The sequence below is a fragment of the Bos indicus genome, chromosome 10 (genome assembly GCF_029378745.1).
Source record: "Bos indicus isolate NIAB-ARS_2022 breed Sahiwal x Tharparkar chromosome 10, NIAB-ARS_B.indTharparkar_mat_pri_1.0, whole genome shotgun sequence".
Taxonomy (NCBI): domain Eukaryota; kingdom Metazoa; phylum Chordata; class Mammalia; order Artiodactyla; family Bovidae; genus Bos; species Bos indicus.
In genome coordinates, this window is record NC_091769.1 from 60,561,250 (window position 1) to 60,583,608 (window position 22,359).

A 22,359-nucleotide genomic window follows, 5' to 3' on the forward strand; every position below is an offset into this window, starting at 1 on the left:
CTACAGAAATATCAATAGCCAGTTTATTGAAAAACTGCACACAGGAAGGTAAATAGATCAGTGGCCATTGAATGCCAGGTATAGGATGAGGTTTGAGTGGTTTTTGGTATTGATTTCCCTCTCATTTAAATATTAAGTGATCAACTAAAAAGGTTTCTGTTTACTGGGGACTTGGACAACGCTCCTTGTACCTCCAGGCAGACTCTGAGATGGACTTGGCTCTTAGTAGACCCTCTGCTGGGAGCTTCCCAGGCAGTGCTTGTGGTAAAGAACCCACCTGCCAATGCAGGAGAGGTGAGAGACTTGGGGTTCAATTCCTGGGTTGTGAAGATCCCCTAAAGGTGGGCATGGCAACCTACTCCAGTATTTTTGCCTGGAGAATCCTATGGATAGAGGAGCCTGGCCAGCTATAGTCCATGGGGTCACAAAGAGTTGGACATAACTGAAGCGACTTACCATGCATGCACACAGACCCTCTTCCTGCCTTCCTGTGGCTCTTTATTTCTCAACACAAAATCAATCTTCTCTCCTACTATAGTCCCCTATAGATGATCAGAAGGAGCACAGTCAACCATTAAACTTGGATAAATCAGTGTCAGCCATTATTCTCTGCCCATTCCTCACTCTTCAAGATGAAGAGTGTTTTTTAGTGTTTCATCCTCAAGAAAAAATATTCCAAGAAATAATCTGATTAACCTGATTTGGGCCTTCTGTTTGCCCCTCCATTAGGGAACCACAGAACTCCATTGAAAACTCCACCTAAAATGATTTAGTAATTACACCTTTTCTTATTTTCTATACTAATACAGATGCTTCTCAATTCTCTTTTATATTTTATGGGATATTGATGAGAGGGAAGACTTAGTTTGCCCTCATGATACAATCACCTGATTTCATTTTTTAAGAGAAAAACTGTAGGTGGTATGATTATGCCTGGATCATGAGCAAGTTTGTTACATTGTCTGACTATTTTCCAAAGTTTCCTCATGGAAAAGGTTTTATTATAAAGAAATTAATATAAATTATTGTTAAAATAATCTTAGGAATGTTCTAGACATTCTATAATCTTTAATTTTAGCATTTTGTATTCTAAAATGAGACTATATTTTAACCATGGATGCATGTACATCTAACATAGATCACAAGTCGGTCACATAAACAAGACATAGAAGTACAGCTGTGAGGAGTATTTTGTATACTTGGAGGATGCCAGCATTTTTGAAAGAAGTGGGAAAGGGAGGCGTGTACGCAGATAGGGGGTTGGGGTAAGAAGTACACAGGATATGACAAGCAGCTAGGTTTAGGATATTTTGAGTTTATGTACCAACAGTGTGTCCCTGGTGGTAAAGAATCCACCTGCCAATGTAGGAGATGCGGGTACGATCCCTGATTGGGAAGATCCCTGGAGTAGGAAGTGGCAATCCACTCCAGTATTCTTGCCTGGAGAATGCCAAGGACAGAGAAGCCTGGCAGGCTACAGTCCATGGGGTCACAGAGAGCCGGACATGACTTAGCAATTATCAATAACAACAAACAATGGTGTATCTAAACATAAATAACCAGTGTTCTATTTGTTAATATACCTACCTGATTTGAAAAAAGAATTTTAATGGGCCTTTTGTCATCGTTTAATTGCTGTGACCTCGACTCTTTGCAACCCTATGGACTGCAGCATGCCAAGCTTCCCTGTCCTGCACCATCTCCTGGAGTTTGCTCAAATTCATGTCCTTCGAGTTGATGATGCTACCTAACCATCTCATCCTCTGACACTCCATTCTCCTTTTGCCTTCAATCTTTGCCAACATAAGTCTTTTCCAGTGAATTGGCTCTTTGCATGAGGTGGCCAAAGTGTTCAGCAACAGTCCCTCTAATGAACATTCAGAGTTGATTTCCTTTAGGATTGACTAGTTTGATCTCCTTGTTGTCCAAAGGACCCTCAAGAATATTTTCCATCTCCACGATTTGAAAGCATCAGTTCTTTAGCACTCAGCCTTCTTTATAGTCCAGATCTCACATCTGTGTGTGACTACTGGAAAAACCATAGCTTTGACTATATATGGACCTTTGTAAGCAAAGTTATGTCTTTGCTTTTTAATACTCTTATGTTTGTCATAGCTTTTCTTCCAAAGAGCAAGTGTCTTTTATTTCATGGCTGCAGTCACTGTCTGAAGTGATTTTTGGACCCCAAGAAAATCTGTCACTGCTTCCACTTTTTCCCCTTCTATTTGTCATGAAGTGATGGGACTGGATCCCATGATCTTATTTTTTTGAATGTTGACTTTTAAACCAGCTTTTCCACTCTCCTCTTTCACCCCATCAAGAGGTTCTTTAGTTCCTCTTTACTTTCTGCCATTAGGGCGGTACCATCTGTATATCTGAGGTTCTTGATATATCTCCTGGCAGTCTTGATTCCAGCTTGTGATTCATCCAGCCTGGCATTTTGCAAGATATACCTGCATATAAGTTAAATAGGGTGACAATATACAGCCTTGTTCTCCTTTGCCAAGTTTGAACCTGTGAGTTGTTCTATATGTGGGTCTAACTGTTGCTTCTTGAGTTGCATACAGGTTTTTCAGGAGACAGGTAAGATGGTCTGGTATTCCCCTCTTTAAGAATTTTCCATAGTTTTTTTTTTTTTTTTAACTTTACAATATTGTATTGGTTTTGCCATATATTGAAATGAATCCACCACAGGTATACATGTGTTCCCCATCCTGAACCCTCCTCCCTCCTCCCTCCCCATACCATCCCTCTGGGTCATCCCAGTGCACCAGCCCCAAGCATCCAGTATCATGCATCGAACCTGGACTGGCGACTCGTTTCATATATGATATTATACATATTTCAATGCCATTCTCCCAAATCATCCCACCCTCTCCCTCTCCCACAGAGTCCAAAAGACTGTTCTATGCATCAGTGTCTCTTTTGCTGTCTCGTATACAGGGTTATTGTTACCATCTTTCTAAATTCCATATATATGCATTAGTATACTGTATTGGTGTTTTTCTTTCTGGCTTACTTCACTCTGTATAATAGGCTCCAGTTCCACACAGTCAAAGGTTCTGAGAGAACACGGTCCCCTAGAGGAGGTAATGAGAAACCCCACCAGTATTCTTGCTGTGAGAACCCTGTGAACTATGAGAAGGTAGTTGGCCTGCTACACATGTGCAGTGCAATGGCATTCAAATAGATGATGAAATTAAAGTGAAGAAAAAATAGGTGTAGGAAAATCAGAAGGAATGTTATTTCATAGAAATGCTTATTGTAACTTCCCAAGAGTGAACTTTATGAATCTAAAGCTTGGAAAGAGAGTGTTAAAGGGTTACTGTTACATGCTTGAAGGCAAGGCAATCCATGAAATTGACTGGATTCACGTTACCCTGTCCAAATAACATTCTTGCACATACAGTCGTAGATTAAGTTTCTTGATAAAGTGTAAATTATACCCTGTACCATCCAGAACAGAACCTTGACTACAGATGATGCTCAGTAAAAATTTTATTGAATTGGGTGAAAAGAGGCCTATATTATGAGAAAGCTGAGCCACAAACATACAGATATACACAAAATGTCTTAGAGGACATTAGAAGTAGTTTTATCCAACCTATTAAAAGAATCAGTAATAGGAGAAAAAGTTCCAAGTCAGATAATGTATAGGCTTCAAGGTATGTTTACATTTATATGAATCAAAGTGTCACAAAAGGTAAAGGTTAATGGAAGAAAGTACCATTTAACTTTTTAAGCTGGGTTTGGAATTTTTTCGCTGATTTCTAGTTTTTGTTGTTTTGACTAAATACTGATAATAATTTAAAGAATTTGGAATTTTGCTGAAAGTTAGTGTCACTAAGCACAACCAAAGCTTAGAACAGAAGCAATCATGTAATTAGTTTACACTAAAAAGCATGCTTGCTTGAAATTTAGAAAGTATTTCAACAAAAATTCAGATTTTTCTCTTGTATTTTAACTTTCTACTTTTTTCTTTATGTTTTTTGTAATTAAGGAGTACTAAATAAGTTGAAGCTCTTACCAATGTATTCTATAAAGTGGCCTCTGAAAAAGAAGTGCCCCCTACAGAATGCATGATAAAAAAAAAAATCTCCTTGGTATAAAAGTTTGCAGGTTTCCCTGCTGACTCAGGGGTAAAGAAACCTCCTACCAGTACAGGAGATGCAGGTTCAGTCCCTTGATGAGGACGATCCCCTGGAGAAGGACATGGCAACCCACTCCAGTCTTCTTGTCTGGGAAATCCCATGGACAGAGGAGCCTGGCCAGCTACAGTCTATTGGGCCACAGAGTCGGACAGGACTGAACTGACTGAGCACACATAAAAGTTTGTACAATATCCTTTTTGTAGACTTGTACTTGAGGAAGAGAAGTTCCTACCTATGGATTTCATTGAAATAAATCTTGAACTGTACTAGATCTGCCATTTAAAAACTTTTAGTGAATAAGATAAAATGATCCACTGAATGTACTTTTTTAAACCAAGATTTAGTCTCTAGTAGTCATGGTAAATTAACTTCATGTGCCCGTTTTGATGAATTGCTAAGAAAGAATACTATGTTTAGTTAGGCTCTAGACTTATGATGGGGCCCAGTGGGTTAGAATCCCATGATTGTTGATATCTGTCTTTATCATCGGAGAAGGCAATGGCACCCCACTCCAGTACTTTTGCCTAGAAAACCCCATGGATGGAGGAGCCTGGTAGGCTGCAGTCCATGGGGTCGCTAGGAGTCGGACACGACTGAGCGACTTCACTTTCACTTTTCACTTTCATGCAATGGAGAAGGAAATGGCAACCCACTCCAGTGTTCTTGCCTGGAGAATCCCAGGGACAGAGGAGCCTAGTGGGCTGCCGTCTATGGGGTCGCACAGAGTCGGACACGACTAAAGTGACGCAGCAGCAGCAATCTTTATCATAAAAGGGAAACTGTAGCATGTGTCCTGGATTTTTGCTAGTCCTGGTCTAGCCCACACTGCCATTTCAATGACTGCTAACCAAATGTGATTACTGAGCATATGAAATATGCCTGTTGTATTTTTTTATTGAAAAATAGTTTAACAGTGTTGTGTTGGTTTCTGGGGTACAGCAACATGATTCAGTTATACTATATATATTATATGTATACACTTTTTAAGTTTTTTTTCCATTATAGGTTATTACAAGGTATTTCCACTATAGGTTATTACAAGGTAGTGAATATAGTTTCGTATGTTATACAGTGGGACCTTCTTACTTATCTATTTTATATATAGTAGTGTGTATCTGTTAATCCCAAACTTAAGATTTATCCCTCTCCACTACTTTCCCTTTTGATAACCTTAAGTTTATTTTCTATGCCTGTGATTAGCTGAATTTTAAAATTTATGTACTTTAATTATATATAAATTTAAAATTACTTAATTCAATTACTGAAAAAATTTAGAGTTAAAAAATAATAACCATATATTTTATAAAATCTAATTATAATCTAGTATTTTTGAAGAAAATACAGTGTTCAAAATTGAGATGTGCTGTAAATATAAAATATATACTATATTTCAAGGACCTAGTACCCAAAGGAATGTAAAATATTTCATTAATAATTTTATAAAATTTATTATAATACTAATATTTTAAATATATTTGGTTAAATGTAACTAAAACTTCACATTTGTACTTTGTTAAAATGTCTACTAGAAAGCTTAATATATAGATGACTCACATTAAATTTCTGTTGAGCAGTGGTAGTCTATAACTATTAAATACATACTCTTTATAAAGCCTATTTATATTAATGTGTCTTATAATACATATTAATTTGATCATATATATCTTTTTTCCGTAGGGAAAAGTTTTTAAAATCTGGAGGACTCATTTTCTCTCAGAAGCTTCTCTTGCTCTTTTGCATGATTGCTTTTGGTGGTGGTTTCTCCATAAATTTAAGGTAAAATGTTTTTTTTAAACTTCTTTTTAAAAAGTTTGCAGCATAATTTTTCATTAATGGTAACACTGGTGTTTTTTTAATGTTCTTCTGATCCTATCACAAAGCTTGTTTTTTTAGTATTCTGCATATATTAGAAGTCATGTTTGAAATCTAGAGTTCTTTTAGAGGAGTTAAAACCTTAATGTGGATTTCAAAGATCCAGAGTCTGTATTAGTCAGAAAAAGAGTAGTTAAACACTGTAGTAAATAATAAAGTTGTAGCTTTACTCAGTAGTATAATGCACTGATGAACACTAAAGAGAAAATCCACTGCAAATCAGTGACATTGAAAGAGGTTTCACTTAGAAAACACAATATATCAGATGCAGAGAGGGTCCTCTCTTGATTCAGAAGGATGAAAACTCTGCTTAGGATTAAAAATAGAAAGACATGGGTATCTGGGAAGCAGTAAAAGAATGGAAATAAGCAGTATGCGAGTCTTACATCAGAGAATACAGGAGCCTGGAGAAAGTGGTGAATACCAATGGCTGCTGTGTGGCCTCTGGATCTAGAAGAATGAAAAGCAGAGTAATGCTGGGGACCACGGCCCAAGCATTAGGAAGGTGTGCTGCCCCATCGGGGAAGTCTGATATTAGGCTCAGTTCTTCACCTCCCCAGCTCAAATTGCCCAAGGAAAACTGCTTATGGATTCTTTCATACAACGAAGGAATGAGTTCTATTGGTTTTTCATAAAACTATTTGAATAGAGCATTATGTTCCTTGTGGCTCAACTGTTAAAGAATCCACCAGCAATGCGGAGACCTGGTTTGATCCCTGGGATGAGAAGATGCCCTGGAGAAGGGAAAGGCTACCCACTCCAATATGCTGGCCTAGAGAATTCCATGGACCGTATAGTCCATGAGATCACAAAGAGTCGGACAACCGCTGAGCGACTTTCACTTCATCATCACTTCACATGTGTTAGAATAATTAATGTAATTCAAGGTAAGAGTATCTGTCCTGTATTTCTGATAACGTTAGGAGTTGAATGAGAAATAGGAAGTGGTGTATCAGTTCTACAAAGGTAATTATGTAGGGAAACATAAAATGAGACTTTCATTACCTTAAATTTCTTTTTCCAGATCTGGATTCCAAATTTATATTTTTCCATGATAACAGAGAGAAAGCATTACTTTCCCACTTAAATCTGTTAGGATTATATATATGACAAGTTTTTGAAGGAAACATAATCTAGCAATGTTTCTAGTAACTGCTTTGTCAAGCTACATTATTTGGAACAAACAGATCTGACACAAAAGTGTTAACAACCCACTACATTTATGGGGGTATCTGTGGAATAACAAGGAATTAGAAGTCATTTTGTCTTTAAGCAAACTATTCTCTCTAACTGCTGGCTTCCTGAAATTATAGTAATTATTTAAAAATCTTACAATTTAATAACATTTCCAATATCATTAAGATCTTTGATGTATTTTGAGGAACATTATATGATTGATCTGAGTGAGTGTTCTGCTACTGTTCCAAGGGAACTGAAAGGGTATCCAAGTCATATTGAAGCAACATTTCCATGATTTAACCAGAACAGCGCCTGTTTCATCTGTTCTGTTGATTACATTTCACCTATGATTTTATTTCTAAGAGGGTTCTTTTGTTAAATATATGAAGCCAGTGAGCTAGATTAATAGCATGGCCTCTTGGGTTCCTAAATACATCAAATAAATGTGGTGAGTGCTCATACATTTTTACCAGCATTGTGTGGGAATATTTGTAGTGTTAGGTAAGCTCATATTTCAAGCTGTGCTACATTTTCAGGTGAATACAAAACACATACATTCTGTCTATTTTTAGGTCCACCTTATAGGTGTGCTGTGGTTCATGGGGTCGCAAAGAGTCAGACACAACTGAGCAACTGAACTGAACTGAACTGATAAATGATAAATAGTACTGACTTTATAACTAGAATAACCTCCCCCCGAGCCACTAGTACAGTTTAATTACCAACAGCACAATATGAAATAATATATAATCATACTCCAGAATATAGCATGATTCAGTATGCTGACTCTGAAACTTATTTCAGTAATTGTTAGGTGACCAATATAAAAGCAAATTTCTTTTATTACCCGTGACTTAGTGGTAAATTGATCTGGTAGAAAAAGTGCTAGGCTTGAATCCAGGAAACAGTGATAGACTTTATTTTGGGGGGCTCCAAAATCACTGCAGGTGGTGACTGCAGCCATGAAAAAAAGATGCTTATTCCTTGGAAGAAAAGTTATGCCCAACCTAGACAGCATATTAAAAAGCAGACACTACTTTGCCAACAAAGGTCCATCTAGTCAAAGCTATGGTTTTTCCAGTAGTCATGTATGGATGTGAGAGTTGGATGGACTATAAAGAAAGCTGAGCACCAAAGAATTGATGTTTTTGAACTGTGGTGTTGGAGAAGACTCTTGAGAGTCCCTTGGACTGCAAGGAGATCCAACCAGTCAATCCTAAAGGAAATCAGTCCTGAATATTCATTGGAAGGACTGATACTGCAGCTGAAACTCCAGTACTTTAGCCACCTGATGCAAAGAACTGATTCATTTGAAAAGCCCCCGATGCTGGGAATGATTTAAGGCGGGAAGAGAAGGGGACAACAGAGGATAAGATGGTTGGATGGCATCACCAACTCAATGGACTTGAGTTTGAGTAAACTCTGGGAATTGGTGATGCACAGGAAAGCCTGGTGTGCTGCAGTTCATGGGGTCACAAAGAGTCAGACACAACTGAGTGACCGAACTGAGCTGAATTGAACTCACTCCAAGAAGTTAAAATTTTAAATCTGGATTTCCCAGTAGTTAGGGTGACATTTCAATACTTGGGCCACCTGATGTGAAGAACTGACTCATTTGAAAAGACCCTGATGCTGGGAAAGATTGAAGGCAGAAGGAGAAGGGGAGGACAGAGGATGAGACGGTTGGATGGCATCACCGACTCAATGGACATGAGTTTGGATAAACTCCGGGAGTTGGTGATGGACGGGGAGGCCTGGCGTGCTGCAGTCCATGGGGTTGCAAAGAGTCGGACACTACTGAGTGACTGAACTGAATTGAACTGAGGGTAAAACTTTGGGTTAGTCAAAAAATTGCTCTGAGCTTCAATAATCTCGTCTTCAAAACAAATAAAAACAGATTTAAAAAAACTCTCTCTTTTGCCCTAAAAGTAACATAAGTAAGAGCCCTAGTAACCTGTGAAATACTATATAAGTGTAATATGGATTCAGTGCAATAGAATTAAGATCTGGCTTTCAGAAACAAGTTTGAAAGTATTTATCAGTCAGTCAGGTCCAACTCTTTGTGACCCCATGGACTGTAGCCTGCCAGACTCCTCTGTCCATGGAATTCTCCAGGCAAGAATGCTGGAATGGATAGTCATTCCCTTCTCCAGATCTTCCCAACCCAGGGATCAAACCCAGGTCTTCCACACTGCAGGCAGATTCTTTACCACCTGAGCCACCAGGGAAGCCCCCAAAACAAGTTTATCCATTAGTAAATGATGTAACTAAGTAGTTACTTCTTTCATAAAAACTTTAAGAATTACCTATTGTTTCTGTTTATTGGGAGTTAGGAAATGCATTTAAAGTTGTTTGTTTACATAGAAGTTGTTTAAATGGTATATAGGGTATATGGTAAGTGTTCAGTGGATACATCTATCATTATTATGTTTATTATTATATTCATAGTGAAAATACAGTGTTCCAAAAATTCCTGGCTAATGTATAGGCTAATGATAAAAGTTTCCCTGATGATGTTTGACTAGAAGAATTCCAGTAATGATATACCCTTAAAGGTTTCAAAATTGTCCATGGGACTTTGGCTCTCAAAATGATTCAGAAGCCTGGAAAGTGTATCACTTCTACCCATAAAATATCAAAGATAAGCCATATGTAACCCACAAAAATAACAACTTTTTTCAACTCATCATACAGAGTAAATCGGAAAGCAAAGAATGTTATGAGGGAAGAGTAACTGTATAATGAGGGCTTCCCTGGTGGCTCAGATAGTAAAGAATCTGCCTGCAATGCAGGAAACCCAGGTTCAATCCCTGAGTCCAGAAGATCCCCTGGAGAAGGGCATTCCAGTATTCTTGCCTGGGGAATTCCATGGACGGAGGAACCTGGCAGGCTACAGTCCATGGGGTTGCAAGGAGTTGGACACGGCTGAGTGACTAACATAAACACAAAGTAGTCAGTTCATCATTATGACATAACAGTGAAATATTTATATACCTAATTAAAATGCTTTGAAACATTTAATTAAAAATACTTAAAGGAGAAAGACAAATCTATAAATATAGTTAGATATTTCAGCACCTCAGTCTCAGTAATTGGTAGAATGTACAGAAATCAGTTAATGATATAGAATGAGGTAGATTATTTGAGCAATACTTTGTTAACCAACTTTATGTATCTAATTGATATGTATTAAGCATTCCTGTTAATGACAGTAGAATACACATTTTTCTCATGTACATATTAAATCTTTACCAACTATATTCTGGGCTAGGAAAACATTCTAATAAAATTAAAAGAATCAAGTCATATTTTTAGACCAAAATGGAATTATATGTAAATGGATAACAGAAAGCTATCTGGAAAATCCTCAAATATTTGGAAACTAACATACTTCTCAGGAACTATGGGTCAAACCAGAAATCAATAGGGAAATTGAAAAGTATTTTGAGCGTATTGAAAATGAAAATGTAGATTAAATTTGTGAGATATACCTCAAGCAGTATTTAGAAATTTAAAGCATTAAGATGCCTATATTTGAAATACAGAACGTTCTCAAAAACCATGACCCCAGCTTCTAGTGTAGGAAACTAGACAAAGAAATGAAAACCCGAAGTATGCAGAAGAAAGGAAATAATAAAGACCAGTTGTTGTCGTTTCTTAGTCATTCAGTCATGTCCGACACTTTTGCAATCCCATGGACTGTAACCCACCAGGCTCCTCTAGAAATGGGGTTTTCCAGGCAAGATTACTAGAGTGAGTTGCCATTAATTTATAAGAGTTCCCAAACAACCAATAACTCAAAGAACAAATCACAGGGGAAATTAGAAAATAGCTTGAGACAAATGAAAACAAAAACAGAACATACAAAACTTGCAGGGAAAAACAAAAGCAGTGCTAAAAGAGAAATTTGTAGTTTTAAACAAATCAATAAACAATATATCAACAACCTAAATTTACCTAGTAAGAAACTAGAAAAAGAAGGACAAACTGAACCCTTAGCTAATAGAAGGAGGGAATGAATAGAGTGGAGATAAATAAAACAGAGAATTGAAAAATAGTAGAGAAAAGCAACAAATTCGAAAGTTATTCCTTGAGGTCAATAAAATTGACACACCTCTAGCAAGAGTAAGAGAGAAGGAAATGGCAACCCACTACAGGATTCTTGCCTAGAGAATCCTGTGGACAGAGGAGCCTGGTGGGCTGCTGTCCATAGGGTTGCAGAGTCAGACACAACTGAAGCGACTTAGCAACAGCAGCAGCAAGAGTAAGAGGACTCAAATTAAAGTCAAATAAAAGTAGGAATTTTACTATCAGCAAAGAAATAAGAAGGATTAAGAGGACTGTGAATAAACATATAATAACAAATTGGATAGCCTGTATAAAATGGACAAATTCCTAGAGATATATAATTTTCCAAGACTGACTAATGAAGAAATAGACAATCTAAATAGATCTATAACTAGTAGGGAGATTAAATCAGTAATCAGAAACCTCCCAACAAAGAAAGTCCCGGACCAAATGACTTCACTGATGAATTCTGCCAATATTTAAAGAAGAATTAAAACCATTCCTTCTCAAACTCTTCTAAAAAATTGAAGAGGGAATTCTCCTAGCTCATTTTATGAGACCAGTATTGCCGTGATACCAAAGCTAAAGATACTACCAAAAAAAAAAAAAAAGTACAGATCAATATCCTCTTTGATGGATATTGATACAAAAGCCTTCAACAAAATACTAGGAAACTAAATTCAGCAGTATATTAAAAGGGTTATACAGCCTGACCAATGAGCTTTATTCCTGGAATGCAAGAATGATTTAACATGTGTTAAATAGCTAGATCTAATGAGCATATCAGTAACTTGAATACCCATCAGCTGTAGGATAACTTTTCTTTTCAAGCATAAAAAACATGTATAAAAATTTACCATACTATTTTGCTACTCAGTCTCCTGTGAAAGTATATTTGATGTGTACATTACACTGAATTGTATTAGTCAAAGACATGTTCTGAAACTTTCTGTCTAGATATTTCTTCATACATGATTGTAGGTTGTGTAGCTGAAACATGCCAACTTTATATATAATCTCATTTAATTCTCATACAACCCTAATCTTAGAACCACTTCCCATTATGTAAATGATCCAGAATTTTTAGCTATTAACATTATCATTATTGTTTCTGTTACTATCTCCATCCATAAACTTATTACAGAGTCATGAGAGCTGTATTGGAAGTTAGAAGACCTGGATTCTAGTCTGGCTTTCAGTTACTTAACTGTGTATCAGTTCAGTCGCTCAATCGTGTCCAACTTTTTGCAACCCAATGGACTGCAGCATGCCAGGCTTCCCTGTCCATCACCAGCTCCCGGAGTTTGCTCAAACACTTGTCCATCAAGTCAGGGATGCCATCCAGCCATGTCATCCTCTGTTGTCCTCTTCTCCTCTTGCCTTCAATCTTTCCCAGCATCAGGGTCTTTTCCAATGAGTCAGTTCTTCGCATCAGGTGGCCAAAGTATTTGAGCATCAGCATCAGTCATACTTAACTGTGTATGACCTTAAATAATTCACTTAAGCTTTCTGGACAGTAGTAAAATCACTAAATTAGAGAAGTTTAACCTAGGTGATATCTAACTTCCATTTTAATTCTAAGATACTATACATTTATGAATCCCAGGTCATATGATTTGCTAATTTGATAGAAAATTACCACTGAATTTAATCATTTTTGGTGTTTATTACCAAAACCTATTAATGCCAGCTTGTGCTTCTACTGTTGATATCATAAATGAATTTGGATTCATCTCTTCATTGCTTAATAGAGCAAGAATTCAAGGTGCTACCTTAAGACCTTACCATAATGTTAACAGTATTATTACCTATAGATTTCTTCCTTCTTATAACTTACATGCAGAGTGCATCATGAGAAATGCTGGGCTGGAAGAAGCACAACCTGGAATCGAGATTGCTGGGAGAAATATCAATAACCTCAGATATGCAGATGACACCACCCTTATGGCAGAAAGTGAAGAGGAACTAAAAAGCCTCTTGATGAAAGTGAAAGTGGAGAGTGAAAAAGTTGGCTTAAAGCTCAACATTCAGAAAATGAAGATCATGGCATCTGGTCCCATCACTTCATGGGAAATAGATGGGGAAACAGTGTCAGACTTTATTTGTTGGGGCTCCAAAATCACTGCAGATGGTGACTACAGCCATGAAATTAAAAGACGCTTACTCCTTGGAAGGAAAGTTATGACCAACCTAGATAGCATATTCAACAGCAGAGACATTACTTTGCCAGCAAAGGTCTGTCTGGTCAAGGCTATGGTTTTTCCTGTGGTCATGTATGGATGTGAGAGTTGGACTGTGAAGAAAGCTGAGCACCGAAGAATTGATGCTTTTGAACTGTGGTGTTGGAGAAGACTCTTGAGATCCCTTGGACTGCAAGGAGATCCAACCAGTCCATTCTGAAGGAGATCAGCCCTGGGATTTCTTTGGAAGGAATGATGCTAAAGCTGAAACTCCAGTACTTTGGCCACCTCATGCGAAGAGTTGACTCATTGGAAAAGACTCTGATGCTGGGAGGGATTGGGGGCAGGAGGAGAAAGGGATGACAGAGGATGAGATGGCTGGAAGGCATCACCGGCTCGATGGACATGAGTTTGAGTAAACTCTGGGAGTTGGCAGGAAGGCCTGGCGTGCTGCAATTCATGGGGTCGCAAAGAGTCGGACACGACTGAGCGACTGAACTGAACTGAACTGATGACATTCTACTTTGTTTTTAGTCTTTCATGTCACTATTTTACTAGTTCTGGCTATGGCTGTCTCATTCCAGTAATTGCTTTAATTTTATACTGAGTTACTTATTACGAAAGATTTGAAATGGCTATAGAATAATAGAAGGCAACTATGTCATTGACAGCCTTGTACATGCCAACCACTATTTAAGAACCTTCATTAATTCATCAGACATTGGTTTGCTTTCTATGTGCCAGGCACTGTGCTGAGGGCTTTAAATACAAAGTCAAACAAAATGCGATCCTTGTCCCAATTGAATTTTAAGATACTACTTTAAGGCATGTATATATTACCTACATTTGCAGATAAGGAGACCAGGACTTGCCCAGGATAGTGCAGCTAACGAATAACGGAACCAGCATTTAAATTCAGGTCTGCATGATGCCAAAAACCCATGCTCATTCCATTATAGCATCTGATCTGCCGTTTGAGAATAGATAGAATTACTGACATTATGTAAACAAATTCTAATTTTAAATTGTAATATCAATTATTTTAATTCCATACCTGTTTTATTTTTTAGCCTGACAGAGAAAATCAAGCTTGCTTGTTTGATAGAATTTCAGAAAGTTATGTGTCACTTTTCATGAGCATACCTCTAAGCCGAAAGGATACATTCTTTCAGGTAAATACAGAAGTTAAGTGGTTATACAAATTATATTTATAGCAAATGAACTATAAAAAGTTATTTTCTTTAAATACATAAGAGAATGCATTTTGTTACTTTGAAAGCAAAATTGCCTCAAGTAGAGTAAAAAAGCTAATATTTTAAGTTATGCCCCCAGCCCAGAAAATTGTATTCTGCTGAAAGCCTTACAGAATCAATTTGTTTGCATACTGAAAAATATTGACTTATCCTAAGCATATTCTTGATTTTTCAATCTACAAAATTATTTTCCTTTTACTTTATAAAGTATATTTTGGTCTAAGAGGACTTAACCTCTTGTGTTATGCATAAGTACAACACTAAGCACCTGTGAACAGTAAAGAACAATGAACAAATTTATGAATCAAATGTTGTTTTACTATGTTAAAATAATTTGGTTAAAATCATTTATGTTCTTGAGTAATGTGAAATGAAGATGCATGGAATTTCATTGAGTATTTTGAAATGTAAACATCTAGCATTTCAAAGCAGAAGACATATTCAAATACTTTGTTGAACTGACATCTGTAAAATCAGAAATATATGAGTATTTTCAAGTCAGTAAATGTTTTTATGGATAAATCCTAAAATAAAATAAATGTCTATCAGGAAAACATAAAATTGCCAAATATTTATACTCAATCTGGATCTAGCTTACAAAAATGTACATACAGTATTATAGAAGGAAGCCAGCAGTGGGCTGGGAATAAGGAGTCTACTACTAATTACACAGGTGATCTTGCAGACATTCAGTCTCTTCAATGCCATAGCCTGTTATCCATCAGATGAAGAGGTTGACTGATGATTCATAACTTGCCTTATAGAACACTGATATTCCAAAAGATAGACTAGCATTTTCTCTGCTAATATAAATTTATTTTTCTTATTTACAGGAAAAATATTAATGGTTAGGATTTTTGATCATTAAATTGCCTAGAGATGACAAAACTGGCTGGATTTCTCCTATCTATAATCCTTCACCTAGTCTGTCCTTTTGTGGTGGGTCTTGTCTGTCTACTACGTGGTTTGATAAAGTCAAGCATGCTTTAACACAAGCCTTAAGAAAAGAATTTTTAAAAGCCTATTTAATGTGAACAAACAAGCTGTGGCACAGTTACATATCCCTCATTCTGTAATTTCTAGTCTTACGTTTAGTGTCCGAATGTTCTCCTTGGGATGATGTGCCTTTTGATATCAAGATGTTGTCTTTATATCCTTCTCAAATCACAACTTGATTTTTTCTGAAGTCCCTATTTTCAGTGGCATTTTCCAAGGAAAAATTAGAAGTTATTTCAATACTTCCAAGTTATTTCAATACTTCTAAGATTCAAAGCCTCACCTGAGAAAAAATAACATGTACACCTTAGTGATTGGACCCTTCCCCCTGTGGTCTATCAGACCACCTCCCTACATATCTATTACCTCCGCGGCTGTTTAAGTAGAAGTGGAGCCTCATCTCTCATTGACTAATTTCTGTTTTAACTCATTCAAATAATTGGGAGTTTTGTTACTAATTGGCTCATCTGAGAAGAATCAAAAAATTATCTTCAGGTCTCACTATTCAGTATAAATTAATTGAATCTAAACATATGGTTTTTATTTCATTTCTTCCAATGTCATACAGTGATATTCCCTCAGAAAATTTCCCAACACTATCTGACACTTTATCTCTTTTCCCACGAATCTCCTAAAGCTGAGATATACACAGAAAACAAAATGTAAAAGTTCTCCTTACCTAGTTCAATTTTTTAATTACTAGCATAATTTTATATACCACAATCATGTGACTCTTTCCAGTAGCATATGTCCATGGCTGATTCAGTAAAATTAAATATATCAGTGTTTTTAAAGCATTCTTGCCTGCCTCTTTTTCCCTACCCCAAAAAAACTAATGAAATTCTTTAAAGAATACCATCACTTACCAGCAGATTTGAGCACTGCTGAGGTAGGTGACTATATTAGTTTCCTGTTGCTGGTGTAAAAACCATCATGGAGTTAGAGGCTTGAAGAAATGGAAATTCATTGTTTTACAGTTATGTAGATCAGAAGTCCAAAATGAGTCTTATGGGATTAAAATCAAAGTATCAACACAGCTAATTTCTTTAAGAAACCTAAAGGGAGAAATCATCTCTTGCATCTTCCAGTTTCTGGTGTCTGCCAGCCTTCCAAAATAGTAAATAGAATATTTTAAATCTTTAACATAAAAATCTGGTATCTTCCTGTGTATAGTTACTCCCCGAGAGAAACTTAGTAGTCAAGTGACTTTAAGTCTAATAGAATACTGGTAGTACTGTATATTAGTTGATATTCACTCATGGCTTTACAATTGGGGTTCAGTTCAGTTGAGTCACTCAGTCATGTCCAACTCTTTGTGACCCCATGGACTGCAGCATGCCAGGCGTCCTTGTCCATCACCAACTCCTAGAGCTTGCTCAAACTCTTGTCCATCAAGTCAGTGATGCCATCCAACCATCTCATCCTCTGTTGTCCCCTTCTCCTTCCACCTTCAATCTTTCCCAGCATCAGGGTCTTTTCCAATGAGTCAGTTTTTCACATCAGGTGGCCACAGTATTGGAGTTTCAGCTTCAGCACCAATGAGTATTCAGGACTGATTTCCTTTAGGATTGACTGATTTGATCTCCTTGCAGTCCAGGGGACTCTCATGAGTTTTCTCCAACACCACAGTTTAAAAGCATCAATTCTTTGGTGCTCAGCTTTCTTTCGGAGAAGGTGATGGCACCCCACTCCAGTACTCTTGCCTGGAAAATCCCATGGACAGAGGAGCCCAGTAGGCTGCAGTCCATGGGGTCGCTCAGAGTTGGACAGGACTGAGCGACTTCACTTTCACTTTTCACCTTCATGCATTGGAGAAGGAAATGGCAACCCACTCCAGTATTCTTGCCTGGAGAATCCCAGGGACAGGGGAGCCTGGTGGGCTGCCGTCTATGGGGTCGCACAGAGTTGGACACGACTGAAGCGACTTAGCAGTAGCAGCAGCTTTCTTTAAAGCCCAACTCTCACATCCATACATGACTACTGGAAAAACCATAGCTCTGACTAAATAGACCTTTGTTGGCAAAGTAATGTCTCAGCTTTTTAATATGCTGTCTAGGTTGGTCATAGCTTTTCTTCCAAGAAGAAAGCTTTTATTCCAAGGAGCAAACAATGTAGTATAACCTCAATAATAATTGGGGTTATGCTACATTAACTCACCTAAATGGACTTTAAATTATTTAAAAACATGCTTTTATTTCTCACCACACACACACAAAATGATAACTGTGTGATGTAATAGAGGTATTAGCTGATGCTGTGGTGGTAATCATATTGCAAAATACAAATATATCAACATGTTGTACACCTTAAACTTACACAGTATTACATGTCAAATATACTTCAATTAAATGTATATATACTTTGTATTACAATGACTAGAAAGAGGGTATACTTTTTCTGAAAGAGGATATCAACAACAAGGTAAAATGAAATAAGTATAGAACCATTAAACCTTAACCGTTAACTTCATCCTTTATCCAAATTAAATTTTTTCCCCTAAATGCTAACAAATAGCTAAACTGATATGACTTTATTTTCAACTCTTCTTTGTTCATATTCGTCAGTTGTTGGAAGTACAAAGAGGCAAAAAAGGCCAAAAACAAGTTATAAGGAGAAAAAGGGACATGTATATTTCAAAAACTCAATAACTTCTTTGGTATTTGAGATGTTACATGAAATATGAAATTATTTTAATATGGCTCTGTTTTGGTAGGTGTATCCTGATTGTTTGGCACAAGCTATCTACGCAACATTCCAGGAAGCATTTCCAGAATCCAGTAATCTCTTTAATGATGAATTTAAAGAAGATCTAGGGGATAATATTTTTCTTTGGTTGTCAGGTATGAATGTTATTTAAGTTTTGATCACTACTTTGGTACCTAAAACTTTTGAATTGCAGTGTTTTGTTTAGTCAAAAATTTTGTAGTTCTTTGTCTTACAAAACAGAATATTGATGTCTGTGTTTCAAAATCATGATGATTTTCTTCTGAAAATTCTGTTATAATAAAATTAATCACTTATTAACTTTAGAAGGCAAATAATTTTATAGGCAGTGGAATTCTTGTAGAAACCAAAACTGCCACAGAAAGAAAACTGTATGATATATATTTTATATTTGTAAGAGAAGTATTTCAAGCTGCTTCTTTTAGAACACTGCTGGCATTTTTATAGCAGATAATACTGGGTAAATTCTAGAGCTAACTGAATTATTTATATAACATACCATCATTAATCAAGGGGAAAAAATGTTTGAATCATGATGTATGTGTGTGTGTGTGTGTGTAGGTAGGAGTTCAGTTTAGTCCGTCGTATCTGACTCTTTGAGACCCCATAGACTGTAGCACACCAGGCTTCCCTGTCCATCACCAACTCCTAGAGTTTACTCAAACTAATGTCCATTGAGTCAGTGATGCCATCTAACCATCTCATCCTCTATTGTCCCCTTGTCTTCCCACCTCCAATCTTTTCCAGCATCAGGGTCTTTTCCAATGAGTCAGTTCTTCGCATCAGGTGGCCAAAGTACTGGAGTTTCAGCTTCAACATCAGTCCTTCCAATGAATAATCAGGACTGATTTCCTTACGATGGACTGGTTGGATCTCCTTGCAGTCCAAGGGACTCTCAAGAGTCTTCTCCAACACCACAGTTCAAAAGCATCATTCTTTGGTGCTCAGCTTTATTTATAGTCCAACCCTCACATCCATACATGACTACTGGAAAGACCATAGCTTTGACTAGACAGCCCTTTGTTGGACAAGTAATGTCTCTACTTTTTAATAAGCTGCCTAGGTTGGTCATAACTTTTCTTCCAAGGAGCAAGCTTAATTTCATGGCTGCAGTCACCATCTGCAGTGATTTTGGAGCCCAAAAATAAAGTCTGTCACTGTTTCCAGTGTTTCCCCATCTATTTCCCATGAAGTGATGGGACCAGATGCCATGATCTTAGTTTTCTGAATGTTGAGTTTTAAGCCAACTTTTTCACTCTCCTCTTTCACTTTCATCAAGAGGCTCTTTAGTTCTTCGCTTTCTGCCATAAGGGTGGTGTCATCTGATATCTGAGGTTATTGATATTTCTCCCAGAAATCTTGATTCCAGGTTGTGCTTTATCCAGCCCAGCGTTTCTCATAATGTACTCTGCATATAAGTTAAATAAGCAGGGTGACAATATACAGCCTTGACGTACTCCTTTCCCTATTTGGAACCAGTCTCTTGTTCCACGTCCAGTTCTAACTGTTGCTTTCTCACCTGCATACATATTTCTCAGGAGGCAGGTCAGGTGGTCTGGTTTTCCCATCTCTTTAAGAATTTTCCACAGTTTATTGTGATCCACACAGTCAAAGGCTTTGGCATAGTCAATGAATCAGAAGTAGACTTTTTCTGAAACTCTCTTGCTCTTTTGATGATCCAGCAGATGTTGGCAATTTGATCTCTGGTTCCTCTGCCTTTTCTAAATCCAGCTTGAACATCTGGAATTTCATGGTTCACATACTGTTGAAGCCTGGCTTGGAGAATTTTGAGCATTACTTTCTAGTATGTGAGATGAGTGCAATTGTGCAGTAGTTTGAGCATTCTTTGGCATTGGCTTTCTTTTGGATTGGAATGAAAACTGACCTTTTCCAGTCCTGTGGCCACTGCTGAGTTTTCCAACAGTCTATACAGTCAGCAAAAACAAGACCAGGAGCTGACTGTGGCTCAGATCATGAACTCCTTATTGCCAAATTCAGACTTAAATTGAAGAAAGTAGGGAAACCACTAGACCATTCAGGTATGACTGAAATAAAGTCCCTTAAAACTATATTATAAGTAGGAGTGGCAGAACTCAAAACACTGAAGGGAAGTAAAATTCCATCCTGGAGTACTTAGCTAGAGATTTAGGCACTTAGGTTTTAAAACTATGGTATTGGAGAGAAAAATCTCTTTCTGTCCAAACTTTGATTACTCTTTTATAATTGTTTTGTGTCAATTCTTAGTAACCAAACCATTTCTACAAGAAAATGTTTCATGTTTTAAGGAAGGAGTCCGTGGGAGGTAAATTCTAGAAAATAACCTGGAACACCAGCCCCCTCCATCAAAATACATAAGACAGGAGTCTCCTAATTACAGAGAAAAATCCAACTAATTCAAATATAAGAAATAAAAAGAGAATGAGCACATCATTCAGACAAAAAAAAAAAAAATACCATAAGAGAAAAAGTGAAGAACAAAACAGATTTCCTCCAGACCTGTTATAGACTACATTGTGTTCCCACCCCAAATTCATATTGATTTCTGTATGTAAATATTATGAGTCACTTCCTTACTTAATCCTTTTGTTTGAGCTTTATCATTCATTCTAGGGTTTTCAAGTCATTTATCGTATCATCTGCAAATATAGTTTTCATACTTCTTTTGCAACTGTTATGCTTTTAACTAGTTTCTGTGATGTATTCAAGCATGAATGTATGTAATATGCTGAGATGAGCAATAGCAATGAGTTAGGAGATTTATAAGGTAAATCCAGTGGGGATGTCTACTTTAGCCTGTCCCTATTGGTCTTCAAAGCATTCTGCTTTGAACTGCCTGAGTTAAAGGCAAGAACACTAAATATAGATCCCTTATCTGATTTAAATATCAGAATAGATAGTTTTCTTACTTCTAGCCTGAATACATTTGTTTGCAAATGCATATTCTTTGAAAGAGTTGGCTTAAAACTCAACATCCAGAAAACTAGGATCGTGGCATCTGGTCCCATCACTTCATGGCAAATAGATGGGGAAACAATGGAAACAGTGACAGACTTTATCTTGGGGGGGGCTCCAAAATCACTGCAGATAGTGACTGCAGCCATTAAATTAAAAGACATTTGCTCCTTGGAAGAAAAGTTATGACCAACCTAGGAAGAAAGGAAAGAAAGAAAGTGAAGTCACTCAGTCATATCCGACTCTTTGTGACCCCATGGACTGTAGCCTACCAAGCTCTTCTGTCCATGGGATTTTCCGGGCAAGAGTACTGTAGTGAGTTTCCTTCTCCAGGGGACCTTTTCTGACGCAGGGATCGAACCCTGGTCTCCCACATTGTGGACAGACACTTTTACCACCTGAGCCACCAGCAAAGACCAACCTAAACAACATGTTAAAAAGCAGAGACATTACTTTGCCAACAGAGGTCCATCTAGTCAAAGCTATGGTTTTTCCAGTAGTCATGTGTGGATGTTAAGGTTGGACTATAAAGAAAGCTGAGTGCCAAAGAATTGATGCTTTTGAACTGTGGTGTTGGAGAAGACTCTTGAGAGTCCCTTGAACTGCAAAGGAGATCTGACCAGTCCACCCTAAAGGAAATTAGTCCTGAATATTCATTGGAAGGACTGATGTTGAAGCTGAAACTCCAATACTTTGGCCACCTGATGTGAAGAACTGACTCATTGGAAAAGACCTTGATGCTGGGAAAGATTGAAGGTGGAAGGAGAAGGGGACAGATATGGTTGGATGGCATCACTGACTCGATGGATGTGAGTTTGAGTAAACTCTGGGAGTTGGTAATGGACAGGAAAGCCTGGTGTGCTGCGGTCCATGGGGTCGCAACGAGTCAGACACAACTGAGTGACTGAACTGAACTGATTCTTCCAACATAGGCTATTTATCACTGTTGAACACTTGCTTCAGTACTTCTCTGTGGGCTGTTTC

The 22,359-nt window shown here is 37.4% G+C and overlaps 1 protein-coding gene across 3 annotated transcripts in view; it reads left to right on the plus strand.

Annotated features, from left to right (window-relative positions):
• The window catches only part of FAM227B (family with sequence similarity 227 member B), a 212,249-nt gene that overhangs the window by 22,316 nt on the left and 167,574 nt on the right, over nt 1–22,359 (plus strand). For all 3 annotated transcript variants that reach the window (XM_070797583.1, XM_070797582.1, XM_070797581.1), the window contains exons 8-10: nt 5,829–5,927; nt 14,521–14,622; nt 18,413–18,539. In XM_070797583.1, the coding sequence (XP_070653684.1) occupies nt 5,829–5,927; nt 14,521–14,622; nt 18,413–18,539 (328 nt within the window). The remainder of the gene's footprint in view (nt 1–5,828; nt 5,928–14,520; nt 14,623–18,412; nt 18,540–22,359) is intronic.